The 19053-nt window shown below is 39.7% G+C and overlaps 1 protein-coding gene across 1 annotated transcript in view; it reads left to right on the top strand.

Annotated features, from left to right (window-relative positions):
* gbe1b (glucan (1,4-alpha-), branching enzyme 1b) overlaps positions 1 to 19053 on the top strand; it is an 81484-nt gene that overhangs the window by 22388 nt on the left and 40043 nt on the right. The window contains exons 7-10 of the mRNA XM_077566657.1: positions 1513 to 1722; positions 10622 to 10737; positions 12052 to 12179; positions 13525 to 13623. Coding sequence (XP_077422783.1) covers positions 1513 to 1722; positions 10622 to 10737; positions 12052 to 12179; positions 13525 to 13623 — 553 coding nt within the window. The remainder of the gene's footprint in view (positions 1 to 1512; positions 1723 to 10621; positions 10738 to 12051; positions 12180 to 13524; positions 13624 to 19053) is intronic.

Raw genomic sequence — 19053 nt, 5'->3', positions numbered from 1 at the left:
TAATCCAGAGAGCGGGACTCTCTGATAAAGTTGGACTAGTCTGAGTGTTTATCTTCTGTCAGAGATCCTCACCACCCGCCCCATCCCACCTTCACCGCCCCTTCCCTCGCCTTTTGGAGTACAGCCTAAACCCCCGAGTGTAAGGTATATAGTGTAATTTCACCCATGATCGATCTCTCAGTGTCATTTAAAACCGGAACGCTTGAATACCGGGAAGCGGCTAATGCTGGTGCTATGCGTGCTGCTTCACAAGGAGGCCGATGGGATGATAGCAGCGGGGACGGGACGGCTGTTATTGGGGAAAATATGAAGGGTTTTGTCAAAGATTAGATATATTCCTACTTAGCCTCTCTGCAGTGACAGCTTTGTGGCAATTAAAGTTGGTCGTTAAGGTAGGATTCAAGCAAGGGCCGGACAGTCCTAATTTGGACCAATAACCAAATTTTCCAGCTTTGTTGATCAGAATTTTGTTATGGATGCAAATTTCAGCCCACACCACAAAATATGCAACTGTTTTGTGTAAATTCTCCAATTAACTGGTCCAACTGACTAAACCAAGTAGTGTATATACATTAAAGTACAGATATAATGAAAATGTGTGAAACATTTTTATTTTCTAGGAGATTCAAAATTATTAGTTAGTTTAGTCTTCTTTTTAGCGAGGTGCAATGCCAACTGTTTTCTTTTTAGGAACGTTTAGGAACATTGATAGCTTCCCTTCTTAAGAAAGTGCTACAAATGGTTTGTCTTATTTTTAGGGAAGTTCAATAACAGTAGTTTGTCTTATTTTTATTGAAATAGAATGATAGTTTGCTTTCCTTTTTAAAAAAAAGTGCTACAAATAGTTTGTCTTATTGTTGTAGAGAAGTTCAAGTTGAGTAATTTGTCTTATTTTTAGGAAAGTCAACAATGACAGTGCCTTCCTTTTAAGAAAGTTCTACAGGTAGTTTGTCTTCTTTTAAGGAAAGTGCAACATCAATAACGTTCAATAACAGTAGTTTTTCTTCTTTAGTGGAAAGTCAACAATTGTCTTCTATTAATATAATAACCAAAATGGGGTTGTTGTCTTTACCTTCACACATAACCAAAATGTGTGAAGGTTCTAAACTGCTGTTTGAATGCATACTACAATTGTTGCAGTTCCCGAAAAAGAAGACAAACTATTGATATGTTGCACTTTCCTAAATAGAAGACAATCTACTGATGTTGCACTTATGTACCTAAGAAGAAAAATATCGATGTTACTAATCCCTAAAAAGTTATTGATGTTGCACTTTCCTAAAAAGAAGACAAACTATTTGTAGCACTTCCTTAAAAAAGAAGGCACTGTCATTGTTGACTTTCCAATAAAGAAGAAAAACTACTGTTATTGAACTTCCCTAAAAAGAAGACAAACCATTTGTAGCACTTTCTTAAGACACTTTCCTAAAAAGAAGACTGAACTAACCAATAATTTTGACTCTCCTAGAACCTTCACACATAACCAAACTCTGTGTTTGGTGTCCTCCTTAGTCGCTACGGCAACCCTGATGAGCTGAAGCAGCTGATTGACGTGGCACACTCGATGGGCATCGTGGTGCTGCTGGATGTGGTCCACAGCCACGCTTCCAAAAACACAGAGGACGGCCTCAACAAGTTTGACGGGTCGGACTCGTGCTTCTTCCACTCGCCTCCTCGTGGGGAGCACAGCCTTTGGGACAGCTGCCTCTTCAACTACTCCAGGTACTTCTTGTATGAATGCAGGTGGTCCTCATTTTATGACGGTTTCGAGGTCTCAGCCTGAGACTGAGGCCAAGTTTTCAGATTAAGGGCAACTGCTCCAGAATACCTTGATAATCTTGTGCAAAACAGCCCCAGATCCCCATGAAGTGAAATGAAGACATTCTGCTATTATCAGACATGCTACATGAGTGCTAACTGCTAATATGCTAAACCAAAAGGTGCATCATTGAAGTTGACTGTCAAATATGTTTTCGGGCCACATGTCGTCGTGTCACCGTTGTGATTTTCCAGCGCAGTGGGAGAATATCAATCACTGTTAGCGACCAATGCTATTGTTAAAGTTGTTGCGCTACTTAGCATCAGGCACAAGGCAATAATATGTGGACAAGGTTGCGCGGCGCTTATGAGACATATGGCTGCACCGCGGGGGGCACGTAAGGAGTCATTTGTGAAAGCCCAGCGGAGCTTCAGATCCTGCTGGGTTGTTCGCTTGTGACATCTTCGTTTGAGGATGCATAGCCGTAAACCTAGCGTGAATCGCTGCCTGTTTTTGATTGAACAATGTTGCTGTCAGTCATCAGAGGGGATCACCGTGTTTGACAGATGCTGACTTGTACTGCTTGTCCAAACGAAATTCTGCTTTCATTCCTGTTGTCTTGATCGAAGAACTTTTTTTTTTTTTTGGATTTGTCTTCAGTACCATCTTGCCAAGCGGTATCACCAGAGACCACACTCCTTAGATCTAAATTGTTAGCTTGGCGTACCTTTGAGAGAAATAGTTGGTCTGCTATCAGTATTCCAAATGCCTGGCTTGGCAAACATCACTTCTCTGCCCAAGCGAGGCCACAAATACTCTCACACTTGCTGAGTAGCAATTAGATGAAAGAATAAGCAACTGCGACTGTCCTTGTTTCATCAATGACTCGGCAGTAAATAATAATTTTTTGCTTATTTTGCTTTCCCCCCCAATTCAATACATTTCCCAGGTGTCTTAATAAAAGTTCTCTGACATGTTTAGTCAAAATAAACAATGGATAAAGAATTATAGCTTTTGTGAGACTGCCATTTAGTGACTTCTCCAACGCCTCCAGCAGACTACTTTTTGAAAAAGTGACGAGCAACTTATAAAGTGTCTTTTTGTGGTCTTATGGAAGATTTCTGGAGGCTGAGACTCCATCTAGAACAGGAGACTAAGTTGCTAGTTATCAGAAGCTAACATTGGTTATTATTGGCATTAGAATATAGCTAAGTTTCATCATTATTCACAAATCTGTTTAAAACAGTGGGGGAAAGAGCTTTATTCAACATGGCCCTGGTTGATCTCTTATACTCTGCTGCCACCTGCTGGCCGTTTTTGTAATAACTACCATTGCTTCAAGCATCCTCTTCCATTCAGAGGCTGCATCAAATCCTATCCGTCTCTAGCATTAAAAAAAAAACTTTTAAAAAAACTTATAAATATGTCTTTGGGAGTAAATGAGTTAAAAAAAAATTTTTAACTTCAATTCTTTACTTCAATTCGGCTCATGGCATAACAAGAATGTTAACAAACATCAAACTTAGACTGAATTAAATACCTTAAGAGCAAAGTTTGCTTACTTGGCCATCAGACAGTCATTGTGATGAAATCCAACGTTTGTTTATCAATATTGTAGAAAAGGGTACAATACATCGATATTTGATACTTTGAGTTAGAGGTGGCAAATCCAGGTCCAGAACGTAGAAACCCTGCCACAGTTTGGGGTTAGCCCCAGGGGCTAGCTAGCTAGCTACTTTCTGGACCTAGATTTGCCACCTCTGCTTTGAGTGACCTCTACTGTGATTGTTAACAGGTTTACCTTGTAGGCTTCTTGTTATCCCTGCCCAGAAGAAGTGTGTACTTTTGGTTTCTAAAATATTGAAGTAGATTAAATATTCATTTCAATTTTCCAAAGCATTTGTGTCCAGCTCGAATGCCCTTGAAAACATGGAAGGATATTTTGTTTTCTTAGCAGATATAAATCCTTTCCCCCAAATTCCTGATCCCATTCCGAATGCGCTGGTACGAGGGCGTGCTCGCAACAACCGGCGGATGTCAGCCTAATTTATTGGCCGCCGTTTCCTTTTAAAAGATGCCAAAGTCACCTTGAGACAGCAGCCAAGTAAATCAAGGCGGCATGTTTGGCGAGTGAGCGCGCTGGCAGGCCGCGAAACCCAAACCTCGCAGGATGGCGGCACGCTCCAGATGAGAGAGACTTCTGAGGAACTTGTAATCTGACCACCTCTCCAGGATCATTCGCTTCTGTTGGACTTCAATGTGCCTGTGGATTCCTAAGATATGGGGGAAAAAAAGGAGCCAGCGCCACGCCTTTGAAAACTCTTTCACTGCTCCCCGTATTTTCATGCCGAACGTGAGCACAAAGGAATAATTATTGCGTCTCTGACAGGATTAGTCTATATTTGTGTTTTTCTGACCCACAAAGATCTCTGATAATGATCTGTGCATAGGGCGATTGGAAATACCAAACTTATCTTCTGCTGGTATTAAATAAAGGTATTCAAGGATAAATGTGATTAACTTGATTTGTAAGCCCAAACAAGGCGCAAACACTTCTAAAGTATAAAATGGGATTATTACAAGCAATTTAAAATTGGGATTCATGTTAAATGAGGGTGTCCACCGATTCTTAAAAAAGTATTAGGTTTGATTTTCCAAAGTTAAATCCTTAAAGACCCTGTAAAGTGAATTCAGAGATTTGCTTCTAAATGCACTACACACGTTGGAAGATAATTGCCAAAAATGTGCAAAGACTGAGAGCAGTGGAGTACTCAATTATGGAGGTAGATATCGACTGTTTTTCCCCGTTTTAGTTTTCTTAACTTCATTGGCATCAGTGGTTAACCAGTGCAATTGTGACATGCAGTCTGTATCTGTCTGTAGCTACTATATCCAACTATACCTACACCCCCAAAATGCTTCAACCCTTTGGATCATCCACTGGCAAGCCCGACTTGACAGCCAGCAAGCGGACCGGGGCTTCGTAAATGAACAAACATTTCAAACGGCTCACAGACACATTTTGTGTAGTAAGTCGTTAACAAAAGATTGACTTGATTGTTAAATTTCACACTTGATAGGTGGGCAGGAACTAAAGAGACACAACTATTTGTAAACAAACCATTAAAAAGTCAATTTTCCATTATATGACCCTTTTAAATCTGAATTCAAAGGCCTTTAAAACCCGCACGTCATTGATGTACTTTCCGCATGGTGAGGTTAGCATGTCGGTCACACACTCCAGAGGTTTTGAGTTTGAATCTTAGATCTGACCTTCCTGTGTGGAGTTTTGCATGATCTTCGGCTACTCCGGCTTATTGTAGGAAGCTATGATCCCAAAACTCGTATGTTAGGTTCATTAACTCGTTTGTTCCCAAAAACGTATAAAAACGTCTATTTTAAATATTGCCATGGTCTCAAAAACGTGTTTGTTTGTTTTTATGCTAGAGCATACAGAAGGCTTTGATGCAGCCTCTGACCTGAAGAGGTCGCTTAAAGCAATGGTAGTTATTACAAAAACGGTCACCAGGTGGCAGCAGAGCATAAGAGCTCAACCAGGGCCATGTTGCAGCAAGCTCTTTCCCCCAGTGTTTGTGAATAATGGTGAAACTTAGCTTTATTTTAATACTAAATGCTGCAAAACGGAAACAAATACAAATATAGTTTGTTTTTTTCAGGAGACAATATTCTGTGGGCCTTGCAAAATCTGTCAAAACCCAGTAAAACAGCTGGGAGCAAAGGGGGTTGCTTCAGTGAAAAGGCTGGGAGTTGAATGAGTTAAAGACCTGGTTTACTATGATGATGATGACTAAGCTTGGATGATTATTTTAGCTGAAAATTATTCATTAATTTATTTATTTCAAGCAAATACCACAACAAAAAACACCTAAAAGCGTTTGGGGTATATCTGGCAGCATAACACCAAACAAGATTTTTGTCATCATTTCAGTTGAAGTCAATTGTAGCCACTCACTTTTTGGCCACCCGCAAGCGCCCGTGTGCCTTTTGTTCACAAACATTATGAAAAGGTATTTCCAAATTCCACACGACGGATGCCTGAAAAGCCTTCCTGAGCATCTTTTTGGCCTCTACCCGTGCACATCTTCCATCAGCAGCGTCCTTCCATTTGCTTTCTTATCCGCAGCTTTCCCAAAAAACTTCCAATCTTTCCTTCGCCGTGGTGACAGCTTGACCCGCCGTCTGCCCGCGAACTCGGGTGCATCGCATTATACGGGTTGCCGTCGTGTACGGCTGGAGGGGGAGCGAGGGTGGCGGGGGGGATAAAACCCGATAAGCGGCAACTGCGCATGAAGATGAGCTGAAGGAAGCAGGCTGTTATTTGAATGGTGACTCATGTAAGCTGTGCTTGTAATAAAAAGTAGAGAAGCTTCTCATCTTTACCATAAATGGTTGGTTATAGACCTGTGATTAGTCGGTTAGGTCATTCCTTTTTCGTCGGCCGCTCGACATTATCAATCGTTATTAAGTCAGCATTCATGGGTGCTCATTTACCACATTGTGTTATTACAAGCAGCTCTATTAATTGGTGGTTGATGACATCACTCAGTCGTCATTGGTTGTTAATCCTTATACACCAATTGTTGGTTAGTTACATCACTCACGCGTCTACACAGCAAATCAGTCAGTAGTTGTGTCCATCCACTTATCTGTATTCGAATTTTTAAGAAATGCGAAAATAAAACTGAATCGAAACGTTAGAAATTCTCCAAAAAGTTTATACGCGTAGAGAGGATGAATTTTGAAGTGCATCGAAAAAAGGAAAATGCGAATTTTTGAAACAGGTTTTGCGAATAAACGCTGACTGGATACACGTCTCACGTTTTGACCGGATATGACGTCACGTGTACGTTTTGCGCATTTTCAGTACATTCGCTTAAAAAAATTCTAAACAATTGGATGGAAACCCACCTAGTGTTAAATTTCCAGTGTTCGATCAAATATGCAGTAAACCGTGTTATTGTAACACTGTTAGGCTAAAAGTAATAATTCAGTGTTGAAGATATGTTTGTTGAGGCTATATATATAGCATTGGTAGTATATTTTTGTTATTAAAATGTTAGTTTATTTTTCTCAGGTTAGGTCCTTGATAAGCCCGTAATGGGTTTCTACCTCAACTTCAGATGTGTTGCATTTATTTTATTTATTTATTTCTGCCATAATTGTATGTTTTTAAGATTGTGTGTAAATAAACAAGCAAACATACCTTACTTTTTCGTCCACCATTGTTTTGGGACGACAAACATACGTGTGACGTAATATCCGGTCTTGCGAGCGGTTAATCGCAAAACCTGTTTTCATAGCCAAAATTCGCATTTTCCTTTTTTCGATACGCTTAAAAATCCACCCCCTCTAAGCGTAATTTTTTTGGGGGGAGAATTTTGGGCCCTTTTTCGAATTTCTAGCGTTTGAGTTTGAGTTTTGTTTTCGCATTTCTTGAAAATTCGAATAAAAATGCGTGGATGGAAACCCAACTACTGATATTAGTGCTATACACTCAAGTATAAACACAAGAGTTAAGTGTATTTTGGCATAATTAAATGTTTTACGCTGACACTATTATAGAGTACTTTCAACACTACTCAGTGTTTACCAGTGTAGATTATTCTATTCTAGTGTTAGATTTAACACTCTCAGTGTTAATCTAGCTCTAGTGATTTTGCTGTGAACAGGACGTCCCTCACTCGTCAGTGGCTTTCTGGCCGTCTACATCCGGCACCAGTGATTGGTCAGTGACGTCCTTGGCCGTGCTACCTGCCAAATATTATATGCAGCCATCCATTATTTTCTATGGTAGAAGTAGATTGTCAGGGAAAAACAAATGAGGGGAAGGCATTGAGGTTCCGCTGTACATCCAAGATGCTCCACCAGCAGCAGCAATATGACTCCATTAGCGCTTCTTTATTCTATTAGCGCTCCCCTAACCATGTTTCAGCGGCGCGTTTAAGCAAGAGCACCGTGTAGTTTGCAATTTGCTCCAGCATTAACACCGCAGACTGAGCGATGACTTCATTGAGCTGCGTATCTGTTCCCCAACCAGAGAGCCAAGCACCCGGCCCGTAATTGGGCTTGATGATGAATGGCACTGTGGCTCCTAATGTGGCAGCACGGTTTCATCCCGGAGCCCCCACCCTGCCACAAATACAACCGCGCCCCCCACCCCTACTGAGCTCTGGCTGGCTATTATCTCTTTCCCCGGAGGATGCATTGTGCCGGAGTCTTTGTTGGCTCTGTGCAGCAGAGTGAAGGACCTAATCTATTTATCACAGGAGCTGCGTGACCACCCAGCCCGGCCGGTGTTCACGCCGAGCCCCCCCCCCCCCCACCGTTGGTGCTGCTCCTCTCGCTGATGTAACATTTTGCTTCGCACCTGTCAGCATGCGCCCGGGTCGGACATCACTGAGGATGAGGAGGAGGGCTCAGGACAAGTTAAAACCTGCAGGGGTGACATATTTTCCAGCGAAAAAGAGAGTGAGAGAGCAGGGGGGATTATTGAAGGAAAGAAATGTTAAGTGTGCGGACGGATGTGGCAGTTTGAGAGGTTATTGAAGTAGTCGCTGCTGCAACAGCTTTTTGACATGATGAAATGGCCCCAGTCCATCACTAAAATGTTAAACTGCTTCCTCGCTGTGCTGCCATGTGCTGGGGAAAAAAAAATATATACAGTTTGATTCGGGTTAAGTAAGCTTGCTCTTCATTGGTCAGTCTAGGTGTCAATCAGTACCTGCAGCACCTGTGATTGGTCGAAAGGGTGATGTGTGTCATGACTGGCATGTTTGATTATATGGAGGACCAATACTGCCAAAATTAAAAAAATAATAAATAAATGACTAAATAAAAGAAAAAAATTATAAAAGTGAAAATGAAAATGTATATAAAAAATATATATAATTTAAAAAAGGAAATAAAAAACATATATAAATGGGAAATAAAAACAAACACAAAAAAAAAAATATATATATATATATATATATATATATATATATATATATATATATATATATATATATATATCCCTAAATAAATAAATAAATAAAACTAAAAAATAATACAAAAATAAAAAATGAGATTAAAAAAATAAAAATTGATTATTCTCTCTCTCTCTCTCTCTCTCTCTCTCTCTCTCTCTCTTTATATATATATAAATTTAGTTGTTTTTATTTCTAATTATATTGACCAATCGCAATGTTACATATAAGCTTGGTAAGTTTACAACACGTTACAGCTATTCTATCCTGGCGTCCACTGTAACAAATACTGTATGTGGGAGTCCATGTCGCTTGTTGACGGCTGAACATGTGATTGGTCATTGATATTGCTCACTCGTGATTAGTAAGCCTACATGTACGCCGCTACAGTCAGCACCAGTAGTTTCATTTTCATGATTGTTTGATTACGTCACTAACATTTCACGGCTGTCTTCGGGACCAGTTTTTTCTTGTGCAGGTGCAAGTCTCAGCACCAGTTCTCAGTATGCTACCACAAGTGCCCAAGGTGCAAAATTGGTTGTACGCAGAGTCAGACACTCACGCTTTAATCGGCGTCGCGGGTGTCGCTCATTTGGCGCTCATTACAAGAGCAAATCTTTGGCATGTTGCCATGGAGACGTCAGTTAAAAGGGAAGCCGTGCTTTTGAGAAAAGAGCCAAAAGTAAAATTTTCGCAGTGGTGGACCTTCAGGGCTCTTTGCTGGTCTCAACACTATTAAAAGCACTAACCTGAATTATATTTTTTCCTTCATGAGACTAAATTCATTTTTCCCCAACATTATATTCTTTTCATTTTGTAGCGTTAGATTTCAGCCTCTGTATTCTGGCATGTCAGTCTTACCTGTGGACCAGGGCCTTCAGATTCATTAGTGTTGCTCAATGTCACATAAACTATATTAGCAATATGATTTCTTTAATTCATCACGTTTCACATTTGCTTAACTCATTTATTCCCAAAAACGTATAAATATGTTCTATTTTTTTGCCATGTCCATACAGTAGAAAGCCTCTGAACTTTATTACAAAAACGGTCAGCAGGTGGCAGCAGAGTATAAGAGATCATGTTGCAACAAGCTTTATTTTGCCAGTGTTTTCAACATGAATGTGAATAATGATGATATTGAGCTCCATTCTAACGCTAATTGCTGCAAAACGGAAACCGATAGTAATATAAAAAAAAAATTCTTGATGAAAGAAGAGACTCTAATCTTTCTTCTGGTAGATTCCATTTTGTTATTGCAATAGAATATTATAATCTGTGGACCTTGCAAAATCAGTAAAAATCCAGTAAAACAGCCGGGAGCAAAGGGGATTGCTTCAGTGAAAATGGCTGCCAGTCAATGAGTTAAAGATAAATAACGTCAAACATATTTACTGGCAAGTTTTACTGGCAAAACATGTCTGTAGCGACCTTGACAAATGACCGCAATATTCCGAGAAAAAACTCGCAAATTTGCCACTTAAAAAGTGTGTGTGTGTGTATATATATATATATATATATATATATATATACATATATACATGGACGATTCTATTTGTCAACTGAAATCCAATCACTTTGACAAATGAATTTGCTTTGACCAGTCTCACAAGCAAGCATTCATCAACTTAGTAGCGAGCGCGAGTACTTTTGTCACCTCTGCTTATTTCCGAGAAAACCTGAACGCTGTCTCTACGATAATGAAAACGACTCCCGCCGCCGCCGCCTAGCTTGCGACATAATGACGCTTTGGTTATCAATATGTGAATGTCCTGCAGCGTTGGAAATTAATTTCTAGTGTTCAAAGTGCATGATGAGGCGTGTGAATAATTCAAGCCTCTGCCGTGTCTGACCTTGAATGTGTGTGTGTTGCTAGCTGGGAAGTGCTTCGCTTCCTTCTGTCAAACCTGCGCTGGTGGATGGAAGAGTACAAGTTTGACGGCTTCCGATTCGACGGCGTCACCTCCATGCTGTATCACCACCACGGCATCGGTAAGCCATGCCAACGCTGGACATAGTTGCAATTGTTTAAAGGACGTTAGTCGGTCTACATATCCATTATGACACCGAGCACGATTGTCACCAAATACAAATACAGTCACTCACAGGGCTGCTCGATTATGGAAAAAATAATAATCACGATTATTTTGGCAATAAGCAAAATCACAATTATTCACATGATTATTTATTTTTTGGTACAAAACAAGAAAATGTATAAGCATTTAAAAATATTAACACTAGTTAAAAAAAAATAGAAACACTATAATTATGTAAGTTCTTTTTGGACCAAACTGAATTTATAATAATATGTATTTATAAAAATATATATTTATTTATTTATTTAATTATGTTGGCAAAAACTTGAAGTTGGAGTGCAGCTTGTGCACTGTGCAGTCGGACGATCGTTTTTTTTTGGGGTACAAAATAAGAAAATGTTTAAACGTAAACAACAAATAAATATTAAAACAAATACAATTCTTTGAAACTTTATCATTATGCATGTTCCTTTTGGATGATTTAAAAAAAAAAAGTTATTTTAAAAAGGTGCAAATGTATAAATTTAAATAACTCACTATTAGTATTAATTTTAAAAAATTACGCTTATGCTGATTTTGTAATTGTAGCGTGTAATAATTGAAATTGTAATTGAATTTCGATTAATTGCACAGCCCTTGTCACTCATGAATGTATGCATATACACTATTTATGTTTTTGTGTGTTTTTTTTTGTTTTGTTTGTTTTTAATCTTTCCTGTTATTCTTGGAAAAATCACGTACTTACTGCCCTGCTAGGACTCCATCTGGTGGCATCTTTGTGCCAAACTGAGTTCAGGATCTTCAGTTAGACAAAAGTAGTCCTTTACCACCATCTTGTGTCATCTAGAGGCAATTATTCTACAGTAAACCTTTTTGATAGGGAGTTCATACTGGTGGATTTTCACGATTCGCAGCAGGGCTCAAGGTTCCTCAGCAATCAAGTATCTGACCGCGTGTCAAAAGCTAATGCTAAGATGCTAACAAAAGTCAATGCAGCTCTGCTTACCTTTAACCTTTACTTTTTCTCTGTGGGTCTTGGATGCTGGCAATTGCTTGAAAGTGGCTGTGGCTCGCCTAGTCCAACTGATCGTATATAATACAGAGAAACTTAGATGACTTTCAGAAACGGGTAAATAAAAATAAAAAAAACGATTTACTTAATTGTTTAATTTCACACTTGATGAGTTTCTTTACATAAGTTCCGTAACCTCAACGGTTTAAAAGTGTAGCATCGAAAGCGAGGTTTCTTATGTGGGCGTTTCCTCCTCAGGCGTCGCCTTCTCGGGGGATTACAGCGAGTACTTTGGCCTCCACGTGGACGAGGACTCGCTGGTGTACCTGATGCTGGCCAATCACATCCTGCACACGCTGTATCCCGACTGCATCACCGTCGCCGAGGTAGAGGTCGTCTTTTGTAATGACGTGGCCCGCGGCGGCTATTAGTGAGCGGCACTTCATCACCGGCCGCTGCTTCCTTGCGTATTCATTGCTGTAATTAGGAAGTAATGCGAAAAGGCAATGAGATGTCATTCTTGTCGGCCTAAGGAACCTCCAAGGATCCGCGCCGGGGACACTTTTTGACCTTGTGATTTCTTCGGAATTCCAAACAATGTTCCCATAGGAGGGAATGCAATTAGAAATAATCCAGGGTCAAACTTTGCCTGTTGTAAAATCTTAATTAACTCATTCACTCTCAGTCATTTTCATTGAAGCAACCCCCTTTGCTCCCGGCTCTTTTACTGGATTTTGACTGATTTTGCAAGGCCCGCATAATATTGTGTTCTATTGCTATAAAAACATTAAACCTACCAAAAGAAACAGTCTCTTCTTTCATCTGGAAAAAAAACAAAAAACAATTAGCATTAGAATATAACTAAGCTTCATCATTATTCACAAACACTTGGAAAAATAGTTTGTTGCAGCATTGACCTGCTTGATCTCTTATACTCTGCTGCCACCTGCTAGCCGTTTCTTGTATTAACTACTATTGCTTTAAGCGACCTCTTCAGGTCAGAGGCTGCATCAAAGCTCTTCCATAAAAAACTTTTTTTTTTTTTTTTTATGTACAAATACGTCTTTGGGACCATGACAATATTTAAAATTTGTACATTTTGGGGAGCAAATTAGTTTTTTTTTTTGTTTTTTTTACCAAATGGCGGATGGTCCTCGAAATTCTCAAACTTGACGCCATGCTCTGCCCACAAGGATGCCTGCTTCTGATTGGGGCCCATTTTGGCAAATTAGAATTTGAGTCCTGGAATTTGCCCAAAATTGCTGCTTCCATCCAAAAGGACCGACAGGCTGTTCAGTTTTCTTCATGAATCCTTGAGACTTTTTTCTATGCGCCCTGTCATGATAAACATGTCCACCCAATTTAGTGCCAAAATGTGAATCTAGTCTAGTGTCTGGGGTCATTTTTTTTCCAGGGGACGCTTGCTTGTGAGTGAGATTTTAAAAGAGTCGTTAAATATATCCCTTTTTACCAGGATTCACACACTTGCAAAAATTGGTTAATATCACCAAAAAAAAAGACCCATTCAGTCGTGGAAAGAATACTAATTAAAGCTGAAAGCAGTGACGAATAGCCCCTCAGGCTCGCTTTTTCATGGTGAATCCTCAAAAGGATCATTACATTTTGACACTGCAAGTTTTACTGCTTGCTTCGCCTCGTCTCTGCTTGTATTCTTCTCCTTCTGTTCTCACTTTCTTCTTTTCTTAACCCAAAATGCAACTTTTTGTGCAGGACGTGTCGGGGATGCCCGCCCTCTGCAGGGCAGTGGAGGAAGGCGGGCTCGGTTTTGATTACCGATTAGCGATGGCTATTCCCGATAAGTGGATTCAGGTAAGCTGATCTGCTTTCACTTGTATTTTCTCACTCGTTTTTGTTTACACCATTTGACACCCCGTGGTGAGTTGACAGTTGGAGTGCAAAAGTGTGAAAGTGTTTCAAGTATTTTGATTTGGGATGTTGGATACCACTCTTTTTCAGACCGATGCCAATTTTCAATGACAGATAATTTTGAAGAAAGGCCTACTTAGGCACTATATAAAAAAAATTTCCCTGCATGAAATTAAAACTCAACTCGCAGTCATTTTTACTGAAGCAACCCCCTTCGCTCCTGGCAGTTTTACTGGATTTTGTCTGATTTTGCAAGGCCCACAGAATATTGTGTTCTATTACTATAAAAACATGGAACTTACCAAAGGAAAGATTAGAGTTTCTTCTTTCATCAGGAGAAAAAGTAGATTTGTATCTGTTTCCGTTTTACAGCAATAAGCATTATAATTTAGCTAAGTTTCATCATTATTCACAAACTTGTTGAAAACACAGGCAAAAAGAGCTTGTTGCGACATGGCCCTGGATGGTCTCTTATACTCTGCTGCCACCTGCTGGCCGTTTTTTGTAATAACTACCATTTCTTTAAGTGACCTCTTAAGGTCAGAAGCTGCATCAAAGCATTCTATATGCTCTAGCATAAAAAAAAAACATAAAACACGTTTAAATATGTTTTGGGGTGTGAAGGACAAAGTATTAAAAAACATATTTATAAATTTTTGGGTGGGATTGAGTGAGGCAATTTTCTATTATTCTAATTTCTAGTTCCTGGCCGTAAAATGGCCACAAGATTACCGGACGCCGTTGATACCTTTTAGACTTAAGGTTGGGTATTATGGAGGACCAAAACTGCCAAAATAAAAATACATAAATAAATTAATAAATAATTGAAAATAAAAATGGATGTTCATTTTGTATTATTATTTTACATTCATTTTTTTTTATTTTCACTTTTATTGATTTATTTTTTATTTTGGCAGGTTTGGTCCCGATACCGATACACTTGGTATTGATACTCGCCCATCTCTAATTGTGAAACACATCACAGTGGTTCGGTTGTCTGCAACCCTTAGCTTGGAGGCGCGCAAATTAATTTGTAGTAAATTGTTGTATCATTACAAAAAGTGCATGCCTACCTGGCACTCGTCACATGCACATGTGCCTTTTCTTCCAGCTAATATGATCAAGTCTCCTTGTGTGAAAAGCACTTGAGTATTTTTTTTTTCTCGCCCCCGAGCGGTGTGAGAGGTTTAATCTTCCACATGCAAGCCCTTTGTTCCTCTTTTTTTCTTTTTTTTATTATTAATGCAGCGCTCTTTTATTTTTTTGCTTGTTTAATCCCACCTCCTGACTGAATGAGAAGGTCATTATTCATCCCCTCAAACAAAAGACGTACGGAAGAAGCGGGACGACGAGACACAGTTGTTATAGCAAAAATAAAAGCGTTTGACCTGTTCATTCACGGTGACCTTGCCGTTCACCGGGTAATTACCGCCATTCCCGCGTGTATGCATTCACGTACGGCGTATTCTCCTTGTGAGGCCGGCGGGGATGGCGACGAGCTTTCATGCGAAGGTCATCTCGTTATGGAGCCGGGCCGAATGTTACAACACGTTAGCGGTTAGCGCACCTAAACGGCTTCACTTGCTAAAGTTGTGCGCAGATGTGGCAAAAGTTTCACATAAATGGTTTTGCCGTCTCTTTCGGTATTGGACGATGTGCAGCAGTGTGAGCAGTCTGAGTTTTTATGCTCTAAAAAACACCAATGGCATTTGTTCACAGCGTAAATCCTCACAACTCTAAACAGGGGCCACCAATTTGGTGCCTGCAGCCACCAGGTAGTTCCCAGGGACAACACGAGTGGCCCGTTGGCCCGCGCTAAGTATAGCGCAGCGGTGATGGCACATTGTGATTTTCTAGGAAGTTGTAGAAGTGATAGAAAATGTAAACACTGGAAGAGATTTATATATATTGGTGTTTCCTATTGAAGAGGGTCTTCTGCCCAGATTTAGTCATAACTGTTTTAATTTCCTTATTTCCTCAGTAGAACTTTTATCTGTGGATGTGTCTTTGTGAGTGTTGTCGCGATTTCTGCTCGCTGCCGGCATGTCTGGAGGACCTCCTCTATTTCCACAACAATAGACCATTTGTCTGTGGTTGAAGTCAATGTGTTAGTATGATGTCTTTAAAGTATCTCATGTCCGGTGAACTCCGGGTGGGCTGTTTGCTGGGGGCTTCGTGGTACCGCCCTTCAAGATAGCATAAGAATGTTGTAAGTCCACTGTAATCTTCGCACTTGTGAGAGGCTGCAGCCGTTGTCTGGAACTCACTTGTGCCCGGAATATTCTGCAGAAATAAAAGCTTCGAAGTAACTGTTCATCGATCTCCAGCCTGCATTCGGATAACCAACATTCTCACTACCCCAAAGAAAACGAACACGCGCAAGAAAAAGATAATTTTTTTCAACACTAATTATTGTGATAAATAAGTAACATGATCAGTATTGACATGAATAAATATCCTGAATTATTAGGGATGGCGCCAATATTAACTCGTTCACTGGCAGCCATTTTCACTGAAGCAACCCCCTTTGCTCCTGGCTGTTTTAATGGATTTTGACTGATTTTGCAAGGCGCACAGAATATTGTGTTCTATTTCTATAATAATATATGGAATCTACCAAAAGAAAGATTAGAGTCTCTTCTTTCATTAGGGGAAAAAAAGTATATTTCTACCTCTTTCATGGTATTACCTTCTGAAGTACTAGCTAAAAAAAAAATAATGTTTTTAACAATGGTTCTCATTTCTAGAAGTGGGGCATTATGGGTAAACCTCATCAGACACACGTTTCCATGCCTGCCATTATGTCTTATGAATACAAAATCAATGTTTTATGAAGGTGACAAGGCCTCATTTCTGCTGCAAACTCTGCAGCTACGTGCTCAGCCACATCAAAAACGTACTGGTGGCGATTACTGTGCCAAAGTCTTTGGCCGCCACTAGATTTGTTGTTAGTAATGGACATTTTTCTTTTTGTTATTTTGACGTTGTTGGACAGATACAAATGACCACTCGGTGCTCGTTCACACGCCGGTTGGGAAATTGTTGGCACAGGATACCGCGGATGTCCTTCCGCACAACAAGTATTGAAGCACCCTTTAGCTCACCTCTTCAGCCCAAAGTGCCAATGTTGAAGTACTTAATGGCCCACCATGCCGTGGGAAAAAAACATTGTTTATAAGAGCGCAGCAATGGCTATGAAAAGCTATTGACATCTACATTTCAATGCAAAAAAGTTGGTCACATGGTGTTATGGATGGTTGAGGTGCTCGAAACTTCATCTGCTGTGCTTTTGCATCTGTCCAATTACTAGAGATGAAAACTCGGAATATGATAATGTGATATTTTTCCAACAATTGGGGTAATATTGGAATACATACGCTTGTGGCTGATATACTGGAAAATTATGATGTAACGATACATCACACACTCTAAAAACAGTTGGGTTCAAAGTAACCCAATTATGGGTCAAAAATGGACCGATCCACTTTATGGGTCAATTTGACCAAACTTTGAGTCAGGAAATGGGTGTTTTACCCAGAAAGTTGGGTCGAGTAGAGGATCGGTCTATTTGGGTTATTTTTGACTCAACTGTTTATAGAAGTGCAATATCTGTGTTCCCGTATATGAGATTTTTTTTTATTTTTTATTATCGTCAATATAGGATGGATTTATTCCAGTTGTGCCACACACGATGCTTTAGGAGTAGATTGTTATGCCACACATCGTTTTGAGACTGTTTTGACACGCGTGATTGTTATGCCACACACAGGCAAGGCAGTTTTTGATGCAGCACATTTCATACAAAAGATAATTCAACATGCTTCACATAATTCAACATTTAAAGAAATTTACAAACAAAATAATAATAATAAAAAAGTTCTCACATACCAGTGGGACTGATGGTTTTGACACCAGTGATTGTTATGCTTTAGGAGTAGATTGTTATGCCACACATCGTTTTGAGACTGTTTTGACACGCGTGATTGTTATGCCACACACAGGCAAGGCAGTTTTTGATATAGCACATTTCATGCAAAATATAATTCAACGTGCTTCAATAAGTCAACATTTGAAGAAATTTACAAACAAAAATAATGTAAAAAATAAATTCTCACAAACCTGTGAGACTGATTGTTTTGACACCAGCATGTGATTATGTGTTTGATGCAGTTTTTTCTGCGCCATCATGTGATTGTCATGCCACTCATACCTTTGTGAGTGATTGTTTTGACTTTGCTTTTTATGCCACAAATAACTTTGGGACTCATTGTTTTGACGCCAGCCTGTGAATGCTATGTCACACATAGTTAAAAGTCTGATTCTTTTGACTGCGCGAGCATGTCATTGTTATGCCACATTTAGGTAAGTGGTTGTTTGGTTGCATGAGCACGTGATTGCCACACAGCTTTGGGGGTCATTCTTTTAACTCTTTGACTGCCAGACGTTTTCAGAAAAGGGATGCCGTGGACTATGGGAACACACATACTACCAAATGAAAGATTGGACTCTCATCTTTCATCAGAAAAAATAAGTTTGTTTCTACCTTATTCCGTTTTTCAGTAATCAACAATAGAAAATGGTTAGTTTCACCTCTGTTTTGAAACAAACGTCTTTTAACGTCTTTGGCACTCCTCCCTAGGATTTTACTAAACGTTATTTAACGTTTTTGGCAGTCAAAGAGTTAAGTGCACCCATGCACAGTGTGTGATTGTTGGTCCATTCATATCTTTAAAAGTAATTGCGCCTGTAATCCTTTGAACATTTAAAAAAAAATTGTGTTTGCATAATTAAGCGGAGAATGCAACCTTGTCACGGCACGCGTCTTCCCGTGCTACACTTGATTGTTCATCTTGGCCGGAGGGGGAAGGACGTGAAAGTTTACGCATCGTTCATCAAGCCAGTCGCTCACAGCGGTGGCTGTTACTCCCCGTGGAAGATGGAGAGACAGAGAGGGAAGAAGAAGAAGAAGAAGAAGAAGATGATGATGACTCCCAGGCTTGACCTTCCTAGCTCACTCACTTCTTACACCAGCTTTACTTTCCTTGGATTGAAGCCTCCTGCTCGGTAAACACTTGCAGGATTATCCTCTGAGCGCCATTGGAGAACTCTCCTTCATGCATTGACTTCTCTGAACAATTTGAGAGTTTCCTGCTCGCTTTATCACATCATCAGATCCTTGTCATTTTAAAGTTGCATTTTCAAGCTTTGAATTTGGCGTCAATTAGGAATTTGTATGTCCAATTTGACATTTTAAAGTCAATGCCAATTTCGATATTTAGCAGAATAAAATTCTGAGAACCAATTATTCGGGTGATCATTTTTAAAACTATATATGAATAAGGACTTCGTTTTTGGCCCCTTAACTCATTCACT

The sequence above is a fragment of the Vanacampus margaritifer genome, chromosome 5 (assembly GCF_051991255.1).
Source record: "Vanacampus margaritifer isolate UIUO_Vmar chromosome 5, RoL_Vmar_1.0, whole genome shotgun sequence".
Lineage (NCBI taxonomy): Eukaryota > Metazoa > Chordata > Actinopteri > Syngnathiformes > Syngnathidae > Vanacampus > Vanacampus margaritifer.
This window is presented reverse-complemented; position numbering and strand designations above follow the sequence as displayed.